Consider the following 18798-nt stretch of genomic DNA (forward strand, 5'->3'; position numbering starts at 1 on the left):
GTTTTTAGTTCAATTATTTTATTTTCATATATTTTTGATAAATTTCCATTACACTAATCAAAGTTCTTTAATTTATTACATTTAATATATCATCCTTCATATATAATCACTGTTGTTTCAAACATAACTTACTATTATTTATATATTATATGAATATTTGAAATAAAATACATAAACCAATTTAACAAATTGAAAACATAACCTTTCATTCATAAAATATACAATGTATTATTTCATATATTATTCATAAATGAAGTTAACATATTCTATTTTACAATAAATGTATGTCAATTTATATGTATTATTCCAATATGAAGGGGTATATATACACTAAATAACATAACCGGTATATCATATTTTTTGGAAACTTTACGTTAACATATATTTATAAATTGTATATATCAAGTGATATATATCGAAATGCAAATATTACGGAATCGAAGTTTAAAACGTCCTAGGAAATCTATGATGTAATGGAGTAAGAAAAAATATGAGGAATTGAGAAAGATAACTAATCGAAAGTATGAGGATAACGAAAAAGCGAAATAATCTGAGAATTGGTGAAGAACGAAATCGAAATCAATAATGGAGGAAATAGGATTACGTGAATAAGGAAAGGGAAATTGTATTGGGTGGCACAATAAAAATCAAATTTAACAATATTAACACTAACATTTTCAATTTTGCAATTATAGCAACTTTTTAATTTTGGTTGATATTTCTTATTTTATTCTTTTTATTTCAAAATTGCCCTTCTTTAGTGTTTTCTCTTCCTCTTTCGTTTTTCTTTATTGTTCTCCTTCATTTTTCGTTTTCTTCTTCTCTTCTCTATCGTTCTTCTTCACCATTTCTCCTATTCACCTACTTCTCTTCTCCTCGTCTTCTTCTGCCTCTTCTCCACTGTTCTTCTCCACCGTCCTTCTCTTCTCTCTTTAGTTTCATTCTCTTAGATTTCTCCCCCTTCGTCGGCTTCTCTTTTTTTTTTTTTTATCATCTTCTCCTCGTCTTCTTCTCCTATTCTCCTCATTTTTTCTTCAGGGAAAACAATAATTATGTATGTATTTCTTTCCATTTTTTGAAGCTCTAATATTATTTCTGTAAATTTCTCATATATTATTTATTAAAATTAGGGCTACGATTAATTCTTCCTCATCTCTTTTATTTGTTCATAATATCTTTTATCAAAATTAACTTTGTAGATCAGTTTGGTCTTATTTAGTTACGTTCGGTTCTGTTTTTTTTTAATTTGTATCAGTTTTTTATATCAACGGTATGATATGTATTAGTTGACTGATATACTTACTACGTGTTTTTTATTTTTCTAAAATTGTTGCAGTTTATTGTAGTTATGGTTAAATTGGCTGTAATTGTTTTTCAAAGTGGTCAATAAGTGGTCAATGGGATGAGCAACATTACTACGTGGATTACAAAACAAATTGTGTTTTGGTTAATGGAGCGATATCATCATTTGATTCTTTTGTGAACTTGATTCATACTGAAATTCAGGTTGAGTCATGTATTGAATTTTCAGTTTTAAATTGTTGACTATAGGCGATAATGATGTTCAACATGTTATTAAGATTGTAAACATATCATAACAACTGTATCGACAATACATAAAGTGTATCATGCTTAATGCATCAGGTGTATTTAATTAATTGAGTGTATCAACAACATATCAAGTGTTTCAAACTAATAATATGTATCAACGAAGTTTAGCAAGTGATTAAGTGTATTAAATCTATCAAGTATATCAGCAAACAATAACAAGTGTATCAACGATATATAACATGTATCAATGATATATAAAGTGTATCATTCTTACTGCATCAAAGTGTATTTAATTGATTGAGTATATCAACAGTTGAGCAACTGTATCAACAACATATCAAGTGTATCAAACTAATAATATGTATCAATAAAGTTTAGCAAGTGATTAAGTGTATTAAATCTATCGAGTGTATCAAGAAACGATAACAAGTGTATCAACGATATATAAAGCGTATCATTCTTAGTGCTTCAAGTGTATTTAATTGATTGAGTGTATCAACAACATATCAAGTGTTTTAAACTAATAATATGTATCAGTGAAGTATTATAGAGTAAAACAAAGTGTACAAGCAGTACATCAAATTAGGTGTATCGACGGTATATATTGATGTATCAATGGTATATATTGATGTATCAGCCGTATATATTGGTGTATCAACCGTACATATTGGTGTATCAACCGTACATATTGGTGTATCAACCGTATATATTGGTGTATCAGTAATGACTGAAGGGTAACTTCGTAATTTCGTAATTTTAAAATGCGGGCTGAGCTTCAATTTTGCTATTTTTGCAAATGTAAAAATGATGTGCTATTGGCCTAATTTATGATACTATAATTCTCATATTTGCAAGAGTCCCATAAGGAAACTAGATGTACCGAAATTGAAAGAATGTTGAGAATTTTCAATGACGGAGTCGGGCTTACTTGAAGAAAATGGGTTTGACTGAAGAAATTAACGTAATTGAAGAATACCAAGTTACCTGCATCGGATGGAAAATTGGGATGAATTAGGCGGTGACGAAAATAATATGAAATATAATATTCATTACTGGAATTCATTATGATATTTTTTAAAAATTATTTCCATACTTGTTAATAATGAATAATATTATAATTAAGAAAATAAGGTAACGTTTAATTCATTACAATGATAATTTCACATTAATTACTATAATATTTAAAGAAATTAGAACTTAGACAATAATGAGCAATATAATGTAAATAATATATATATATATATATATATATATATATATATTTCAGTTTCGAAAAATCTATATAATTAATGTTAATGATAACGTTAAAATTGTCCTAAAAATATAGGAAATCCTAATCAAGATAAAAAATTTTAATTTAGGACATTTGTGAAATATCCTAGTCAAATTAGGTATTTTCTCTAAATCTTTCATTATAAAAATACGCCGCAATTAATCGGTCACACCAACATGAAAAAATGGTTTTGTACTCAGTCTAAACGATCTCATAGCAAGTCTAAACGATCTCATAGCAAATCTGAATAATGTTGCACCCTTGTACCAAATCTAAACAATCTTGTACCATTGTACATAATCTAAACGATCTCGTAATAAGTCTAAACCGATCTCGTAGCAAATCTAAACGATCTCGTAGCAAGTCTAAACGATCTTGTACCTTTGTACCTAGTCTAAATGATCTTGTACCCAATCTAAATGATCTTCTACCAAATCTAAACGATTTATTAACGATAGTGGTTTATCTCTATCTATATTGGGATAGACAACTGGTCGTTTAGATATTGACATACGATCGTTTATATTTTGTATCAATATCATTTAAATCTTGTACCAAAAAGAAAAAAGAAGATGAGAAATGAAGAAGGAAGAAACTTTGGAGAAGGAAATGAAGAAATTAGTAAATATTTACATAAATAATCATAATATTGTAACTCAAGAAGTAAATATGAAAAAATTAATAATATGAACAGGAGATGAATTAAATTGCTAAGAAGAAGAAGAAAAGAAGTGAATAATCATCCACATTACTCAAGGGCAAACCTGAAATTCAAGAAAATATCATTAACTTTTTTATTTTATTACACAAGCCGTAATTATTTTGGTGTTTTATTATATTTATAAAAATTAACCAACTATTATTAAAGTATGACTATATCACCAATAGGAGCCTATTAAGCAATAGAACATACTACCTATAGGTTTTTTTATATATGCAATTCTTTTAAAAATGTTATTCACTCAATTCTAACCTTAAAAGTGTTACTCAGGGGAATTAGCCTTGATAAAAAAAATTATTTAAAACGAGTACTACTGAAATACCTAACTCTAATGAGCTTAATTTATATATAAAAAAAAACCAAAAACAAAATAGACAAGGCTTTATTAGTTAAAATCCTAATTTTAGGTTTAGATTAAAGGTTGTAGCATTACCTGTTAGTGTGATCTCAATGTTAGGTCTCGCTTCGCAACAAGCCATCGTGAGTTTGGCAAAAGTATCAATGACCTACAATTTGAATCCAATGACATGATGAGAACATAATTAATTAATCCTAAACTATAATAAAGACATCTCAAGTATACCTCATGCTCTTGATTACGGAAGCCCGTGACATTCTCTTTTGAGCACTAAAATAAAAGAAATTAAAACGACTTTTGGGTATATGAATAAGTTTTTTCAGGTAATAATTAATGAAATGGAGATGATAAAAGAAGCTAACGTATGTTGTCCGGAAAATGCATTTTGCAATGAAATTTTGTACCGCATTGATTACAATCCGACGAAAGGGTGAGCTGAGGATGACGTAAAATTGTTGACACAAATAAAACAAGTTAGTATTAGAATATCTACTATAATACATTCACATATTAGATAAGATGAAGAAGAAATCTTGAGATTCATAATTTTTTGGTACCTTGCTAAGTAATTTGGTTGGTAGCTCGTCCGAACATCTCTTTTGATCTAGACAGTTGAATTCCTAGAATACTCCGACGAACAAAATAGAACACGAAATGTTTGAAAATTTAGAGATCAAAGTAGAATAAACATGAAAGTTAAAGTATCAAAATGTGATTTATATTTATTTGTGCAATTGCAATTCTATGGGATAAAATGAGACTCACCTTGTAGACAGATGTTCCATCTTTACGACTCACAAAGACATCACATTCTTCATTATTTGAGAGCATCTGTATGAAGGAGCTTAGGACTCAAATCAGGCAAATTATTCAGAAAATAACGGGTTCAAATACTATGAGTTTTACAACCTTATCAAGTGGTCGTGCTTTACATTTTTCGGCTTTTACACATTTCTCTTGTTTCATATCGTGAAGAGGACTTGGCCTGTTGGATGGAGAATAGCTTTTGTAAGATAACAACAATATTAGAATAAATGATAAACACGAGTAACACCTGCTGGCAAATTAAAAAGATAAAAAAAAAAAAAAAAAAAAAATTGTATATTCACAAGTCTATGGGAAGTCGATTGCAGTTGCAACTGAGAATACGAAATATTGTTAAATAATACAAACTCAAATGAGCAAACTATGTGGGACAATAGACAGAAAACAGGTGTGGTATCTGTTACTATAAACACCATGAAACAAGAACCTTGGTGCCAAGAGAAATAGGGATCTTTGAGTGCTTTTATTCATAGATGGAATTGTCGCCAGTGGTGAAGTTAATTTAGATTTTTAAAACTTAACTAACCTTACTAATAAATGCTACCGCTAGGGGTGTTCATGGCCCGATCTTGGGTGGAACTGTAGACTGAACTGAGCATATTGATTTCTAGTCTTGTTGAACCAATAAAAAACCGAAGGTACCATGGTTTTAATTCGAAAACCGAACCATTTTGCATCAGCTTAGATCAATTTTGTTCGGTAACAACTGATTTTGTTTTGTTAGGAGAGCAAAATGAGAGGCATATATCGGGGTTGGGGATTAATATGGACTAATAGGTGTCACCTGTTGTCCTCGTAAGGGCCAAAAATTCAGGGGACAACTTCTTGCTTGTAAACCTGCTCAAGTATGTCTATCTATACAGAAACTCAATCCCCAACTTGGAACAAATCAGCAAATTTCTTCAAACTATCCTTCAAAACTAATAACGCAATATCTTAAACTATCCTTCAGAACTAATTAGGCTATATCTCAATCACGAAGTTGCTGATCTTTAAGTCAAACTAGACGTAGAAAAATCCCTAGTAAACTAATGGTGGGGCATATGACCATAAACAACTTGAAACGGGGGTAACTCCCGTAGAAGCATGGTATGTTTTGTTATACCATTCACCCCAAGGAAGCCAAGTAGACTGTTAGGCCTCCTATTATTAATGTATATAAAAGAAAGGGTAAGAATGTAATCCCATAGGACAACCTGGATGGAAGAAAGAATTAGAATGGGATAGTGGAATAGCATGTGGGCCCGACAGGATAATGTCTTTTGTCTTATTTAGGAGCTTGTCCTATAAGTACTAGAGGTAAGGGACCAGGGGAGGTAGGAAAAATATTATGAGTTTCATGATGAGAAAGCCCTTGGCGGCTGAGGAGGATTACCCTAGTCTTTAGAGGATTGAGGGTATGTTTTATTGTTTTCTGTTGTTATTTCCTTGTTATTTTCCTTCATCATCTTGTATCTATTGCTATTTGGCATTATAAATATATAACTACAGAGTGCTGCCTCTGTTTCTGCCATTAAAGTAATTAAAATAGTATTATAGAAGTGAGGAATTTCACAATTGGTATCAGAGCCACGACAAGCTAGGAATAATTACAAGACTGATGGCGCAGCGACAAGTGGAAGAAAGGCTGGAAGGAACGGAAAAAGAAGTACTAAGCCTTAAGGAGATGATACTCGAAATGAAAAAAAGCATGGATGCCTGACGGAAGAAATGAGAAAACGGAAGCCAATATTACAAGAAAAAAGAAGAGTCAGGCACCTCCGATGGATCCGACATGAAACTCAAAGGCAAAATGGAAGAGTTAGACGTGATAACTGAGGTGAACACACGCACAGTCGATCGAAGCAAGTACAAGAAGTTGGAGATGCCCATGTTTTTGGGAGAAAATCCAGAGTCCTGGGTATATCGTGCAGAACAGTTTTTTGAAATTAATAATCTGTCAAAAGCTGAGAAAGTGAAGGTGGCGGTGGTAAGCTACGGACAAGATGAAGTAGATTGGTATAGATGGAGTCACAACCGTAAGAAGGTGGAATCATGGGAGGACTTAAAAACCTGAATGTTTGAGTTCTTTAGGGATACCGGACAGAAGAGTTTGGGGGTCGGACTTATAAGGATTCAACAAGATGGATCTTACATTGATTATGTCAAAAAGTTCGTGAACTACTCAGCATCCCTCCCTCACATGGCAGAGAGTGTACTCCGGGACGCCTTCTTGACAGGATTAGAGCCAGCATTGCAAGCGGAAGTGGTTAGTCGCCACCCTCAGACATTAGAAGAATGCATGAAGGCAGCACAATTGGTGAACGACCGCAATTTGGCTCTCAAATTGTCACGAGCGGAGCTGGGAATTCAGGAGTCTAAAGGAGGAGAACCGGCTAACACTAAGACCCCAGGGAACGACGAAAAAGGAACATACGAAAAAATGGATTCCAGATGATACAGATTATAATACCTCTAAAAGGGAGTTACCACAAGGGGGAACCACCGGTTAAAAGGCTTTCGGATGCAGAGTTCAGGTCGAGACTGGAACGGGGACACTGTTTTAGGTGTAATGAGAAATACTCTCATGGGCACCGTTGTATGATTAAAGAAAAAAGGGAGCTCATGCTCTTTATACTGAATGAAGAAGAAAGTGTCGAAGAAGGGGAAAATATAGATTCCCAAAAGGCAGAGCAAATGGAACTCAAACAGATGGACGACTTAGAAGAAGTTGTGGTCGAATATCGAACCATTACCAGTTTGATAACCAAAGGAACTATGAAACTGAGGGGAGAAGTCAAGGGAAAGGAGATAATCGTATTGATCGATAGTGGGGCAACCCACAACATCATCCATTATGAGTTGGTCAAGGAGAAGAAGATTCCCATGGACAGCGGCACTCAATTTGGGGTTACCATTGGGGATGGCACGAGTTGTAAGGGGAAGGGGATTTGCCGAAGAGTAGGAATCCAACTGAAGGGGCTGACTATTGTAGCTGATTTCCTAGCCGTAGAGTTAGGACAAGTGGACGTAGTTTTGGGAATGCAATGGTTAGATACGACTGGCACCATGAAAGTCCATTGGCCCTCATTAACAATGGTGTTTTGGAATGGGGAAAGCAAGGTGGTTCTCAAGGGTGATCCCTCCCTGATTAGAGCCGAATGCTCATTGAAAACAATAGAAAAAACATGGGAATCGGAGGACCAGGGATTCTTAATTGAATGGCAAAACTACGAGACAGAGGATGATTTCAGGGGAAGTAAAACACAGAACCCACAAGGGGAAGAGGAAGACTTACCGATGATTAGATTCCTATTAAACCAATATTCTGACCTGTTTGACACTCCAAAAACCTTACCACCCAAAAGACATATAGACCATCGCATCCTCACATTACCAGAACAAAAACCTATCAATGTACGTCCCTATAAGTACGGTCATGCTCAAAAGGAAGAGATAGAGAAACTGGTGGCAGATATGCTACAGACAGAGATAATCAGACCCAATCATAGCCCTTTCTCAAGTCCCGTGCTGTTGGTAAAGAAGAAAGATGGTGGATGGAGGTTTTGTGTGGACTATTGAAAATTGAACAAAATCACAATAGCTGATAAATTCCCCATACCAGTGATTGAAGAGCTACTCGATGAACTACATGGGGTCACGATTTTTTCAAAACTGGACCTAAAATCTGATTACCACCAGATCAGAATGAAAGAAGAGGATATTGAAAAGACGACGTTTCGAACACACGAGGGCCACTATGAATTCCTGGTCATGCCATTTGGACTGACGAATGCCCCGGCCACTTTCCAATCCCTCATGAACCTGGTATTCAAACCATTCCTCAGACGCTGTGTACTGGTTTTTTCTTATGATATACTCATTTACAGTTCAGACATAACTTGGCATGAGAAGCACTTAAGTATGGTGTTTGCAGTATTGAGGGATAACCAGTTGTATGCTAATAGAAAAAAAATGTGTGTTTGCCCATTCCCAAATACAATATCTAGGCCATATCATATCCAAAAAAGGGGTGGAAGTCGATCAGGATAAAGTACACAGCATGTTACAATGGCCCTAACCTAAGGATGTAACTGAATTAAGAGGGTTTTTAGGGCTGACTGGGTATTATAGACGTTTTGTCAAAGGTTATGGAGATATTGAAACCCCTTGACCAAATTGTTGCAGAAAAACTCTTTTAAATGGGATGAAGAAGCCACTATTGCTTTTGAAAATTTGAAACTGGCTATGACCATAATACCAATACTGGCACTCCCTGATTGGTCCCTGCCCTTCATGGTAGAAACTGATGCGTCAGGTAGTGGATTAGGGGCAGTACTATCACAGAATGGCCACCCCATCACGTTCTTTAGCCAAAAGCTATCGCCAAGGACTCAATCCAAATCGATCTACGAAAGAGAATTGATGGCGGTAGTGTCATCAGTACAAAAATGGCGGCATTATCTCTTGGGAAGAATATGTCGGATCAAAAAGCTTTGAAGTTTCTGCTGGAACAGAGAGAGGTCCAACCACAGTTCCAAAAATGGTTAACCAAGCTTTTAGGGTATGATTTTGAGATTCTGTACCAACCCGGACTACAAAATAAGGCAGCCGATGCACTCTCAAAGGTGGAAAACTTACCGGAGCTGAATACAATGTCAACATCAGGCATTGTGGATATGGAAATAGTCACCAAAGAAGTTGAGAAAGATGAAGAACTCCAACAACTAACGCAACAACTTCAATCTGACCACCCACCTGAAGGAAAGTACTCATGGGTTAACGGCAAGCTATTGTATAAGAGACGGGTAGTGTTATCCAAATCATCATCTCTCAACCGAGCCTTTTGCATACATTCCATGACTCTATTTTTGGAGGCCATTCAGGTTTCCTAAGAACCTACAAACGGATGAGTGGAGAGCTTTATTGGAAGGGAATGAAGGCCGACATTAAGAGCTATGTAGAGCAATGCGAGATATGTCAAAGAAATAAGTATGAAGCTACCAAGCCAGCAAGAGTTCTTCAGCCACTACCCATACTGGAAAGAATTTTGGAAGATTGGACTATGGACTTCATAGGAGGACTTCCTAAAGCAGGGGGCATGAATGTGATTATGGTGGTGGTAGATCGATTAAGCAAATATGCATATTTCATCACCTTGAAACACCCATTCTTAACCAAGCAAGTAGCAGCAGAATTCATTGATAAGGTAGTAAGAAGGCATGGCATTCCTAAGTCAATCATTTCAGATAGAGACAAAAGTTTTCTTAGCAACTTTTGGAAGGAACTGTTATACACTATGGACACCATACTTAAAAGGAGCACGACTTTTCACCCACAAACAAACGGACAAACAGAAAGAGCATGGAACTGATTTAGACAATGCATGGGAGTCAGTTTCCTACATTTCACCTTGAGGACAAACATAGAGTTAGGCTTTTTTAGACGGACAAAAATGTAGGAAACTATTGATTTAGACGGACAAAAATAGAGTAAACTGACTCCCATGTAGCTTCACTTTCGGGCAACCCTTACAATTACACATACTTATCCATTTTGTCATACTTATCAATTTTATCAATTATACATACTTATCATACAGTTAAGCTTTTTTAAACAACACCATACTCTATGAGCCTCAAGCCCGAAAGTGAAGCTACATGGGAGTTAGTTTACTCTATGACAAAATTGATAAGTATGTATAATTGTAAGGAGCAGTGAAGATGATTTAGACAATATTAACCTTCCCTTTTATTTGAGTACTCCTTGTTGCAACATATAATGGGACACACTACTGTTGTCATTCTTTAGTTGGATAGTAAAACTTACCAATTTTGGGTTCTTTTCTACATGAGAGTTAGTTTACTCTATGACAAAATTGATAAGTATGTATAATTGTAAGGATCAGTGAAGATGATTTAGACAATATTAACCTTCCCTTTTATTTGAGTACTCCTTGTTGCAACATATAATGGGACACACTACTGTTGTCATTCTTTAGTTGGATAGTAAAACTTACCAATTTTGGGTTCTTTTCTATCTCATTTCTTATCTTTTGAACATTCAAAAGTGTTGGAACCAAATGATGAGAGTGTTGCACATTGAAAGTATTGAAAGTAGAGGCAAAGAGCACACGCCGATAAACATGGAAATCCGAGTACCGGGAGAAAAACCACGATATTTTGTTGTTATTATTTTCTAATGAATTTTACAATAGGTACAATGAGGAAAATAAATAGAATATACAAGGGAATAAAAAAAGGAAAAGATTTAAGAATAAGGGAAAATATTCTCATAATCTTCCATCAATACCTTAAGGGCCAAGCCCACTAATTTTATACTCTAGACAAATTATTGGCTACCTTATTTGAAGAACTAGATTTATATTTCACCTCAAAGTCATAGTCTTATTATCACACCTCTCCTAATTTACCTACTTAAACCGAGAGGAGATGCAATAGGTGAGAGAAGTATCAACATGTAATGCCCCAAATTAAAGTAATTTTAAATCTTACTTATCTTAAGTTTAATTTTGACTAATGCTGAAATTATTTTGGGTATTTGATTTAATTGTTGAAATTATGTAATGTAGAAATTAGAATTGATTAGATATTTTGGGAAAGTATTAAATTAATTATTTGAAATTTGGAATTTTTGGTGGAAAGATTTGATTTAAGTGAATTGTGTTCGGTGGATTTTTTTTATTGGTGAAGTTGAGGGAATTATAATTATATATAATTAATTAATTAATTAATTAAATTGTGAATAAATTAAGAATAATATAATTTTTGAGAATAATATAATTTTTGGAAAAAAATATAGTTATTTTTTGGAGAAAAGGATAAAAGAAGATGTGTGATTTGGTGGGAGTTATTGAAGAGAGAAAATATTTAAGTTTGAAAAGGAGATTTAATGGGTTTTAAATGAAGAGAGAGAAGAGTTGAATTTTGTTTTGAATTAAGGAAAAAAGAAAAGAAAATAATAATAATAATTTTAATTATTATTATTTTCAATTAAATATGTCCTTGGAAAACGTGAAATCTCACTATTCATCATCTTCTTCATTGGAAACCCTAACTCACCGTCTTCTTCCTCACAAATCCTAACCACTCAAGTCCGTCGCCACCCATCTCTGATCAACAACTGTCGCACACCAGCCACTTCTTGTTGTCGATTCCATCGTCTCGGTCAAGTCGTCGTGAAGCCGCAAGCCGATCCCTTCGCTGCACGCCATTCTTCGCCCGTCTCCATCTGTTCGAGTTATCTGTCGAAGCCAATCCTTTTGTTCGTCCATCGGCCATCGCGTGGTCTCTGTTCACCCGTCAGCTGTCATATCCCCTCCGTCAATCGTCGTTGAAAGCAGTCAAACGACCCGAGCCGTCTTCCTTGCTTTGCAACCTCTAATGAGTCCGAGCCAAGCCCGTTCATAGCCTAAAGCCGTGCTCGAGCCATCTTCTTCATTTCGAGCCGCACGCACCTTCAGCCAATCCAAGCCCAACCCAGCCGATCTCTTCTTCTAGTCAAGCCTAGTTTTTGCCTTCTCCCACCTGTTTTGGTAAGTTTTGGTGAGTATTTGTTTGGGCTTTGGTTCATGTCCAACAAATATTAGTTTTGAATCCCAAATAGTTTAGTTTTGGTTTAAGTTGATTTTTTTTCTTAAATGACTGGTTAGATCAAGTGGGAGTTTGTGTTGTGAAATTTTCTTAAGTCTAAGGTTAAATTGGAATTCAACCTCAACTCTGGGTAAGTTGAATTAATAGGATTCTTGGGTCTTTAAGCAATTGTTAATTAAGTTATTGAACTTTGTATATTTTACCCTTACTGTTTAGGATTTCTCTTGGGAAGCTTGATCTTGCTGTCAGGATTATATTTTTGGATTAAGCTAATTTCCAATCTCCATGTAAGAGATTCTCCTACTAAACCTTCGAACTGAAGTTAAGAGCTTGCATGTAATTTTTCATTCTGCATTGATGTAGCTAATATGCACAATGTGCTTATATTTATGATGATTGATAGTCATGACTGAGTTTATGTTATGATGACCGAGAGTTATGACTGAATTATGTTGATGATAATGATTGATGTTGTTGATGTTAGTGCATGAAATATTAATCTCATGATTAGGAATGTTATGATTAATATTCATGTCATGCTTATGATGTTATGTTATGCTACATGTTATCGATAAGGTGTACTGTTAGCTTTATCTATCAAAATCATACCCACATGAGTGTTCCTTGGGATCACTACCTTTTATGATTGTGTAGTCCAACTAGATCACCCATAGCCTAATTGTCTTAGTGTTCTTTCAAGTTCACTAAAGACCAGTTTGTCCTAGGTGTTCCTTTGGGTTCACCAAAGACCAGAGATGTTCCTATGGGATTACAGATTGCATGTATTTGGGAACGTGTCAGTTGAGGGGTACTACTTCACAGGACTCTAATAGAAAAATTAACAGACACCTAGCGAGACTAGTAGTAGGTCCTTTATTGAGTATATTTTTTATATTCACCCTTTAATGTTTAATTTTACAAGCAAAGGTAAAGGTAGAGGTAGAGGTAAAGGAAAGTTGGCGAATGACAAGAAGAGACCGTGGCGTGCCATAGGGAAACGTTTTACTTCCACCATTATGTTATTAGTTTTTATTTCATTATTTTTGTACTTTCATTATTATTCTTTTAAACCTAGATAGGGTGCGAATTAGGATTTTATTTTTTAGATTTATTTCTACTTACATTAGTTTATTTATGATTTGAGTGAGTACTTGAGGTTTGATTATAAAATTTAGTTTTGTTTTCCATTTTTTTTTAAGAAAGTTTTTGTTTTCTTTTCAGTAATAACCTCAGCTTAGTATAAAAAGTTGGGTCGTTACACAACATCCACATCCCTTGGTGAAGTAACACTCGACGCCTAACACAATTCCCAGATTCAACGCATGACTCATTTTCTTGGCGATACACACTTAATTGCTCTTAACATCCTTGAAACTTCACTCAAATGGAAACCTAAAGCGAACAACGTGAAGAAGCAACAAAGATAATGATCACTCTTATTGAATTAAATGCTTGTTACAATTTACAACTTTTCCTCAATGTACAACTGAACACATTGTAATCAATACACTTTTTACTGACCAGCTATGAAGAGCAAGATATAAAAAATGAGGAACTATATGGGATGCGGATGCAAGATTTCTATACAACATAGGCAACAACAGCTTTTGTAAGGCACCTGAAACTCTTAGCTACTTAAAGGAAATAAAAGAAGACAACTTTGAAAGTCTAAGCCAATAAGCTTAGTGAGTGACATGAGTTAAAACATTTGGAAGAAAATAGATGTTTTATAATAAAAAATCGCTTTTAAAATTCACTTTCTTCCCTGGCACTCATCTAATAATGAGCTCTTCACTAAAGACACCATGTGCCAAAACCTCATCAAACTTGTACCTGTACACCCCTGGGCCGAGCATAACTCAACGCACCGAGGTCCTGAATGTGGACAACAGCTCAACACTGCCAGCCACTAAGGTGGACAACACTCAAGTAATAAGGTCAACAACAACTCAACACATTCAATTTGCCATGGCGACACATCTCAACGCCTAGCAGTTTGTCAGAGGTGCACGCAAACTCGACTTATTATTCTGATTAACAAATCCAATTGTTTGAAACTCTTTTAAAAAAATTATTTTCTGGGAAAGCATTTCATCATTTAAAAACATTTAAAATCATTACGCTCGAATAAATTTCAACACATTTTGAGTTTAAACATCATTTTAAATTAATTTTGGTTCAAAGGGTTAACTCATCTCTAACTCCAGTTCTCTTCCCAACTTTCTTCTTCTCAACAATGTCAACGCCTTCTTTAGCACTTCAATCAATGTTTTCTTTAGCACTTCATTCTTTCCTTGATCTCTACTTTCTGTTCCTTAAAATGATCCATACCTTCTCTATATACCTTTCTTCAAAAATCTTAGTCAACACTTGACTTTTATCTTGCTGTCACCTCCTACTAAACCCCGAAAAATGTCACCTCATTGGTTTATCCTTAATTTAGCATTCCTTAATTTTGCCACCTCATATCCAAGATTTTAGCTACACGACACCTGTCCCTTTTCCATTCTTCCCTCCAAGCAGCCACTTCTCTATTGCATATTCTCATTGTGTTCAGGCCTTCAACGCCTGACTCCTCAGCAACCCTTCTCGACACCAGCCTAAACTCCCATTTCAAAACGTAGTTTCTTCTTTCTTTCAAAAATGCCTTTCCTCGCCTTACCCTTACTGCACCGCCTCATCCTTGGTGCCAACTATCACCACAGATGGGTGTTACACTAATAACTTGTAAATTTTTTTTTATGATGTGAACAACACTTTGGTCTAAGAGAAATGACGAGGCATACTGATCGTTTTTCCCCAAAAAAATTTGTCCAAGTAAATAAAATTATCACCTATGTGCAGCTAGGACAACTACCATAAACTCCCTCTCGTACATAGGCTTCACTTAATGGGGAAACCATACTCCCATAGTTTTGCATAAAGTGTTGATAACAACATGTCAAGCAAGATATTTCTCATGACCACATGTCAATCCATGAACTTCTTTGATGGATGTAAGTATAGGCCACCCAAGCATCGCTCACAATTTCTCAGGATTAGCTTCTACAACTTTACCCAAAATCGAATGCCCTACTATACACTCATTCTCAAGCAAATAGGCTCTTACGACTGTTGGCATACAATTGGTTATCTTTAAGAACTGATGGTACCACCTTCAAGTGAGACAAATGTTCCTCCAATCCTTGAATAATAAATTAGAATACCATAAAAAAAATACAATAATAAACTTCTGCAAATAAGAATGGAAGATTTTGTTCATCAACCTTGAAATGTAGATAGTGCATCAGTTAACCTAAATGGCATAACCAAAAACTCACAATGCCCTTCATGTGTCCTAAAGGTCATCTTCTCAATGTCCTTGGGTGCATATGTATTTAGTGATAGAAATCGAGATAGTGATTCTTATTCAAATTAAGAACTTGCACTTAAACGAATACAAAGTTTGGTCCCACTCTTTGAGAAGGAAACAACTTCCAAAGTGAAAATAAAATCGACTCCCCTCCTTTCCTAACTTTCAATAACATATAACCTTTATCTTATTCACAATCTAACTGTCCCTTTTTACTCTTAAGTTGATACTAAAAGATAATAGGAGGCCCAACAGATGGTTTGTCAAGCAACACTAACAAAAACTAGAATACATACATCAAATCCTTAAAATGGTTAGCAAGAGTAGAAAAATGGTTAACAAGAGTTTAAACTGGAAAAATACATTATATTCAAATATGACATCTAGATTCCACGGTATCAATGAAAACTATGAGTTACATGTGTTAGAATTAGTGAGCTTAACCCATTGGAAGATTTTCCCTAAATATTCTTTTCATTTTTTATCTCTTTATATTTTTCTATTCATTCCCCTCTTGTATCTATTGTATTATTGTCAGAAAATAATAATAAAAAAATATCGTGGTTTTTCTCCCGGTACTCGAGTTTTCACGTAAATTTGTGTGTTTTTTGTCTCTACTTTCAATACGATATCAGAGCGGGACAGTGAACAAACCCTAAGCAACACAATTAGTGATGGAAATCAAACAGAAGGGACAGTGGCCAATTTTAACGCCGCCATCGTAGGTGCAGTCGATGCTCGGATCAATGGTGTCATGGACGAATTTTTCCGCCGCCTTCAGAAAATGTCGGGAAACATAATTCTGCAGATTTTCTTGTCGTCTGCACTGCTAGAAACCGCCCACAAACTGTCGTCAGAGCTTCACACGTCAGCCAATTCTGTTCAGACGTCGTCGGTCGACCTAACTGTGCCACCTTTGTCTTCATCGACAGCCTATAGTGTCCCCCACGTGCAGACTCATGTGCTGCCACCTAGTTTCGATCGACCACCATCGCTTCGACAGTCAAATCCGTATTCCCTGCCACCCACTGACCTTAGTTATCATCTCGATGTTAAAAACCCTCAAATTCAGTCAATATTTAAGGTTGGTAAACCTTCGACAAATTCCAACCCTAACATGCAAGCTTCCTTTTCTTCTTCGGGAATAGCTCAACAACAACTGAAAGAGCTTCGACAACATATTGCAACAATTGAGGCTACCTTAGGGACGACATCCAACGCTCTTATACTAATGTATTCTGAGAATCTGGTAACCTTATTCCCTACTTTATCCTCTTCCTATGTGAATGCTAGTCCAACCACACTTCGAGCTATTGTCCAGTCAGGTATACCTCAGCCCTTTATTTTCATTAGTATTGATGGTAAGAATCTTTGGATCCTGGACTTTGGGGCCACAGATGATTTAACTGATTCCTCTAAACACTTCGTGTCCTACATTCTATGTACTGGAAATGAGAAGATAAGAATTGTTAATGGCTCATTGGCTCCCATTGTCAGAAAAAGGCTGATTTCTCTTTTTGACGGGTTCTCATTACATAATGTGTTGCATGTGCCACAAATTTCATATAATCTTGTCAATTAGCAAGATTACTCGTGAATTAGACTGCAAAGCAACAATCTTACTTGATTTTATTTCTTTTCAAGACCTGAGCTCAGGGAGGATGATTGGCACTACCCGACACAATAGGGGTCTTTACTTTCTTTATGATGATGCCTCCTCTAGTAGCATTTCTAGGACAAGTCTTTTATCTTCCTACTTTACCACTTCTGAAAAAGATCTTATGATGTGGCGTTTCCATTTAGGCCATCCCAACTTTAAATATATAAAATACCTATTTCTTCATCTCTTTTCTAAAGTTGATGTTTCTTCCTTAGCTTGTGATGTGTGCATTTGCTAAACAACCCCGAGTCTCGTTTCCCTCACAATCCTATAAACCAACCCGACCTTTTACTCTTGACCATAATGATGTTTGGGGATCATCCAATGTCACTACCTCTTCCGAGAAACGATGGTTTGTGACCTTTATTGATGATCATACTCGTCTTACTTGGGTTTTCCTGATCTCCGACAAATCCAAAGTTACATCCACTTTCTGAGACTTCTATCACACCATAGAAACACAACTCAATACAAAAATTGCAAACCTAAAGAGCGATAATGATCGTGAGTTTCAAAACCACTCTTTTAACGAGTTTTTATCCTCTAAAGGAATTGTTCACCAAAGTTCCTATGCTTACACCCTCCAACAAAATGAGGTTGCTAAACGAAAAAATCATCACCTTTTGGAAGTTGCTCGTGCCCTTCAACTTCTCTTCCTTCCTATTTCTGGGGTGATGTCATCTCACTACCGCTCATCTCATCAACCGCATGCCCTTCCATGTCCTTCACTTTCAGACACCGTTAGATTGCCTCAAAGAATCCTATCCCTCCACCCGTCTCATCCTTGATATTCCCCTTCAGGTGTTCGAATGCCCTACCTATGTCCATAGTCATGGTCCTAACCAAACTAAATTTACCCTTAGGGCTCAGGCTTGTGTGTTTGTTGGATATCCTCTACACCAACGAGGCTATAAATGCTTCCACCCATCTTCACGAAAGTACTTTGGTACCATAGATTTCACCTTTATTGAAGATCGTCATTTCTTTCCCATTAGCCTACTTCAAGGGGGAGAGTTTGAGTGAAGAATCTAACTATATGCTTTGTTTAGAGTCTACTTGTCCTACTATGGTTACCTTACCTGACCTAGCCCTCACAGTACAGTCCTACCTACAAATCAAGTTCTTTGAAAAACCTACTATAGGAGGAATCTCGAAAAGAGAGTTGAGTCTCTTATTGTTCTAACAGCTCCAATCTAGGATTCTGAACCAACAAGAGATCAAGGTATGACTGGTTCCATTAACTCACATAGTAATAACAAAATGAGAGAGAATGATAGGTCTGAGATGAATTCAACTAACTCACATACCGACAATAAGGCAGGTGAGAATGACGGGTCCGAGATAACTGTTCCAGAAGATATGGGTGAGCAGGATAGTATTGATAGGGTCATTATCGACAGAGATGACAGTATTGATGAGAACGAGGTTGTTACTAAACATACTGAAAACGAAATTAAGTCCAACCA

General features: G+C 35.6%; 1 protein-coding gene across 6 annotated transcripts in view; it reads right to left on the reverse strand.

The window, feature by feature from the left end:
• Positions 1-3434: 3434 nt before the first annotated feature.
• LOC103489692 (protein TPX2-like) overlaps positions 3435-18798 on the reverse strand; it is a 38330-nt gene continuing 22966 nt past the window's right edge. For 5 of the 6 annotated variants that reach the window (XM_051080903.1, XM_051080904.1, XM_051080899.1 and 2 more), the window contains 7 exons: positions 4813-4888; positions 4669-4734; positions 4461-4523; positions 4266-4338; positions 4129-4173; positions 3979-4051; positions 3435-3588 (listed from right to left, as the gene is read on the reverse strand). In XM_051080903.1, coding sequence (XP_050936860.1) covers positions 4142-4173; positions 4266-4338; positions 4461-4523; positions 4669-4734; positions 4813-4888 — 310 coding nt within the window. In that variant the 3' untranslated portion in view covers positions 3435-3588; positions 3979-4051; positions 4129-4141. The remainder of the gene's footprint in view (positions 3589-3978; positions 4052-4128; positions 4174-4265; positions 4339-4460; positions 4524-4668; positions 4735-4812; positions 4889-18798) is intronic. The other variant, XM_051080908.1, reaches the window with a different exon arrangement.

The sequence above is a fragment of the Cucumis melo genome, chromosome 1, assembly GCF_025177605.1.
Source record: "Cucumis melo cultivar AY chromosome 1, USDA_Cmelo_AY_1.0, whole genome shotgun sequence".
Taxonomy (NCBI): Eukaryota; Viridiplantae; Streptophyta; class Magnoliopsida; order Cucurbitales; family Cucurbitaceae; genus Cucumis; species Cucumis melo.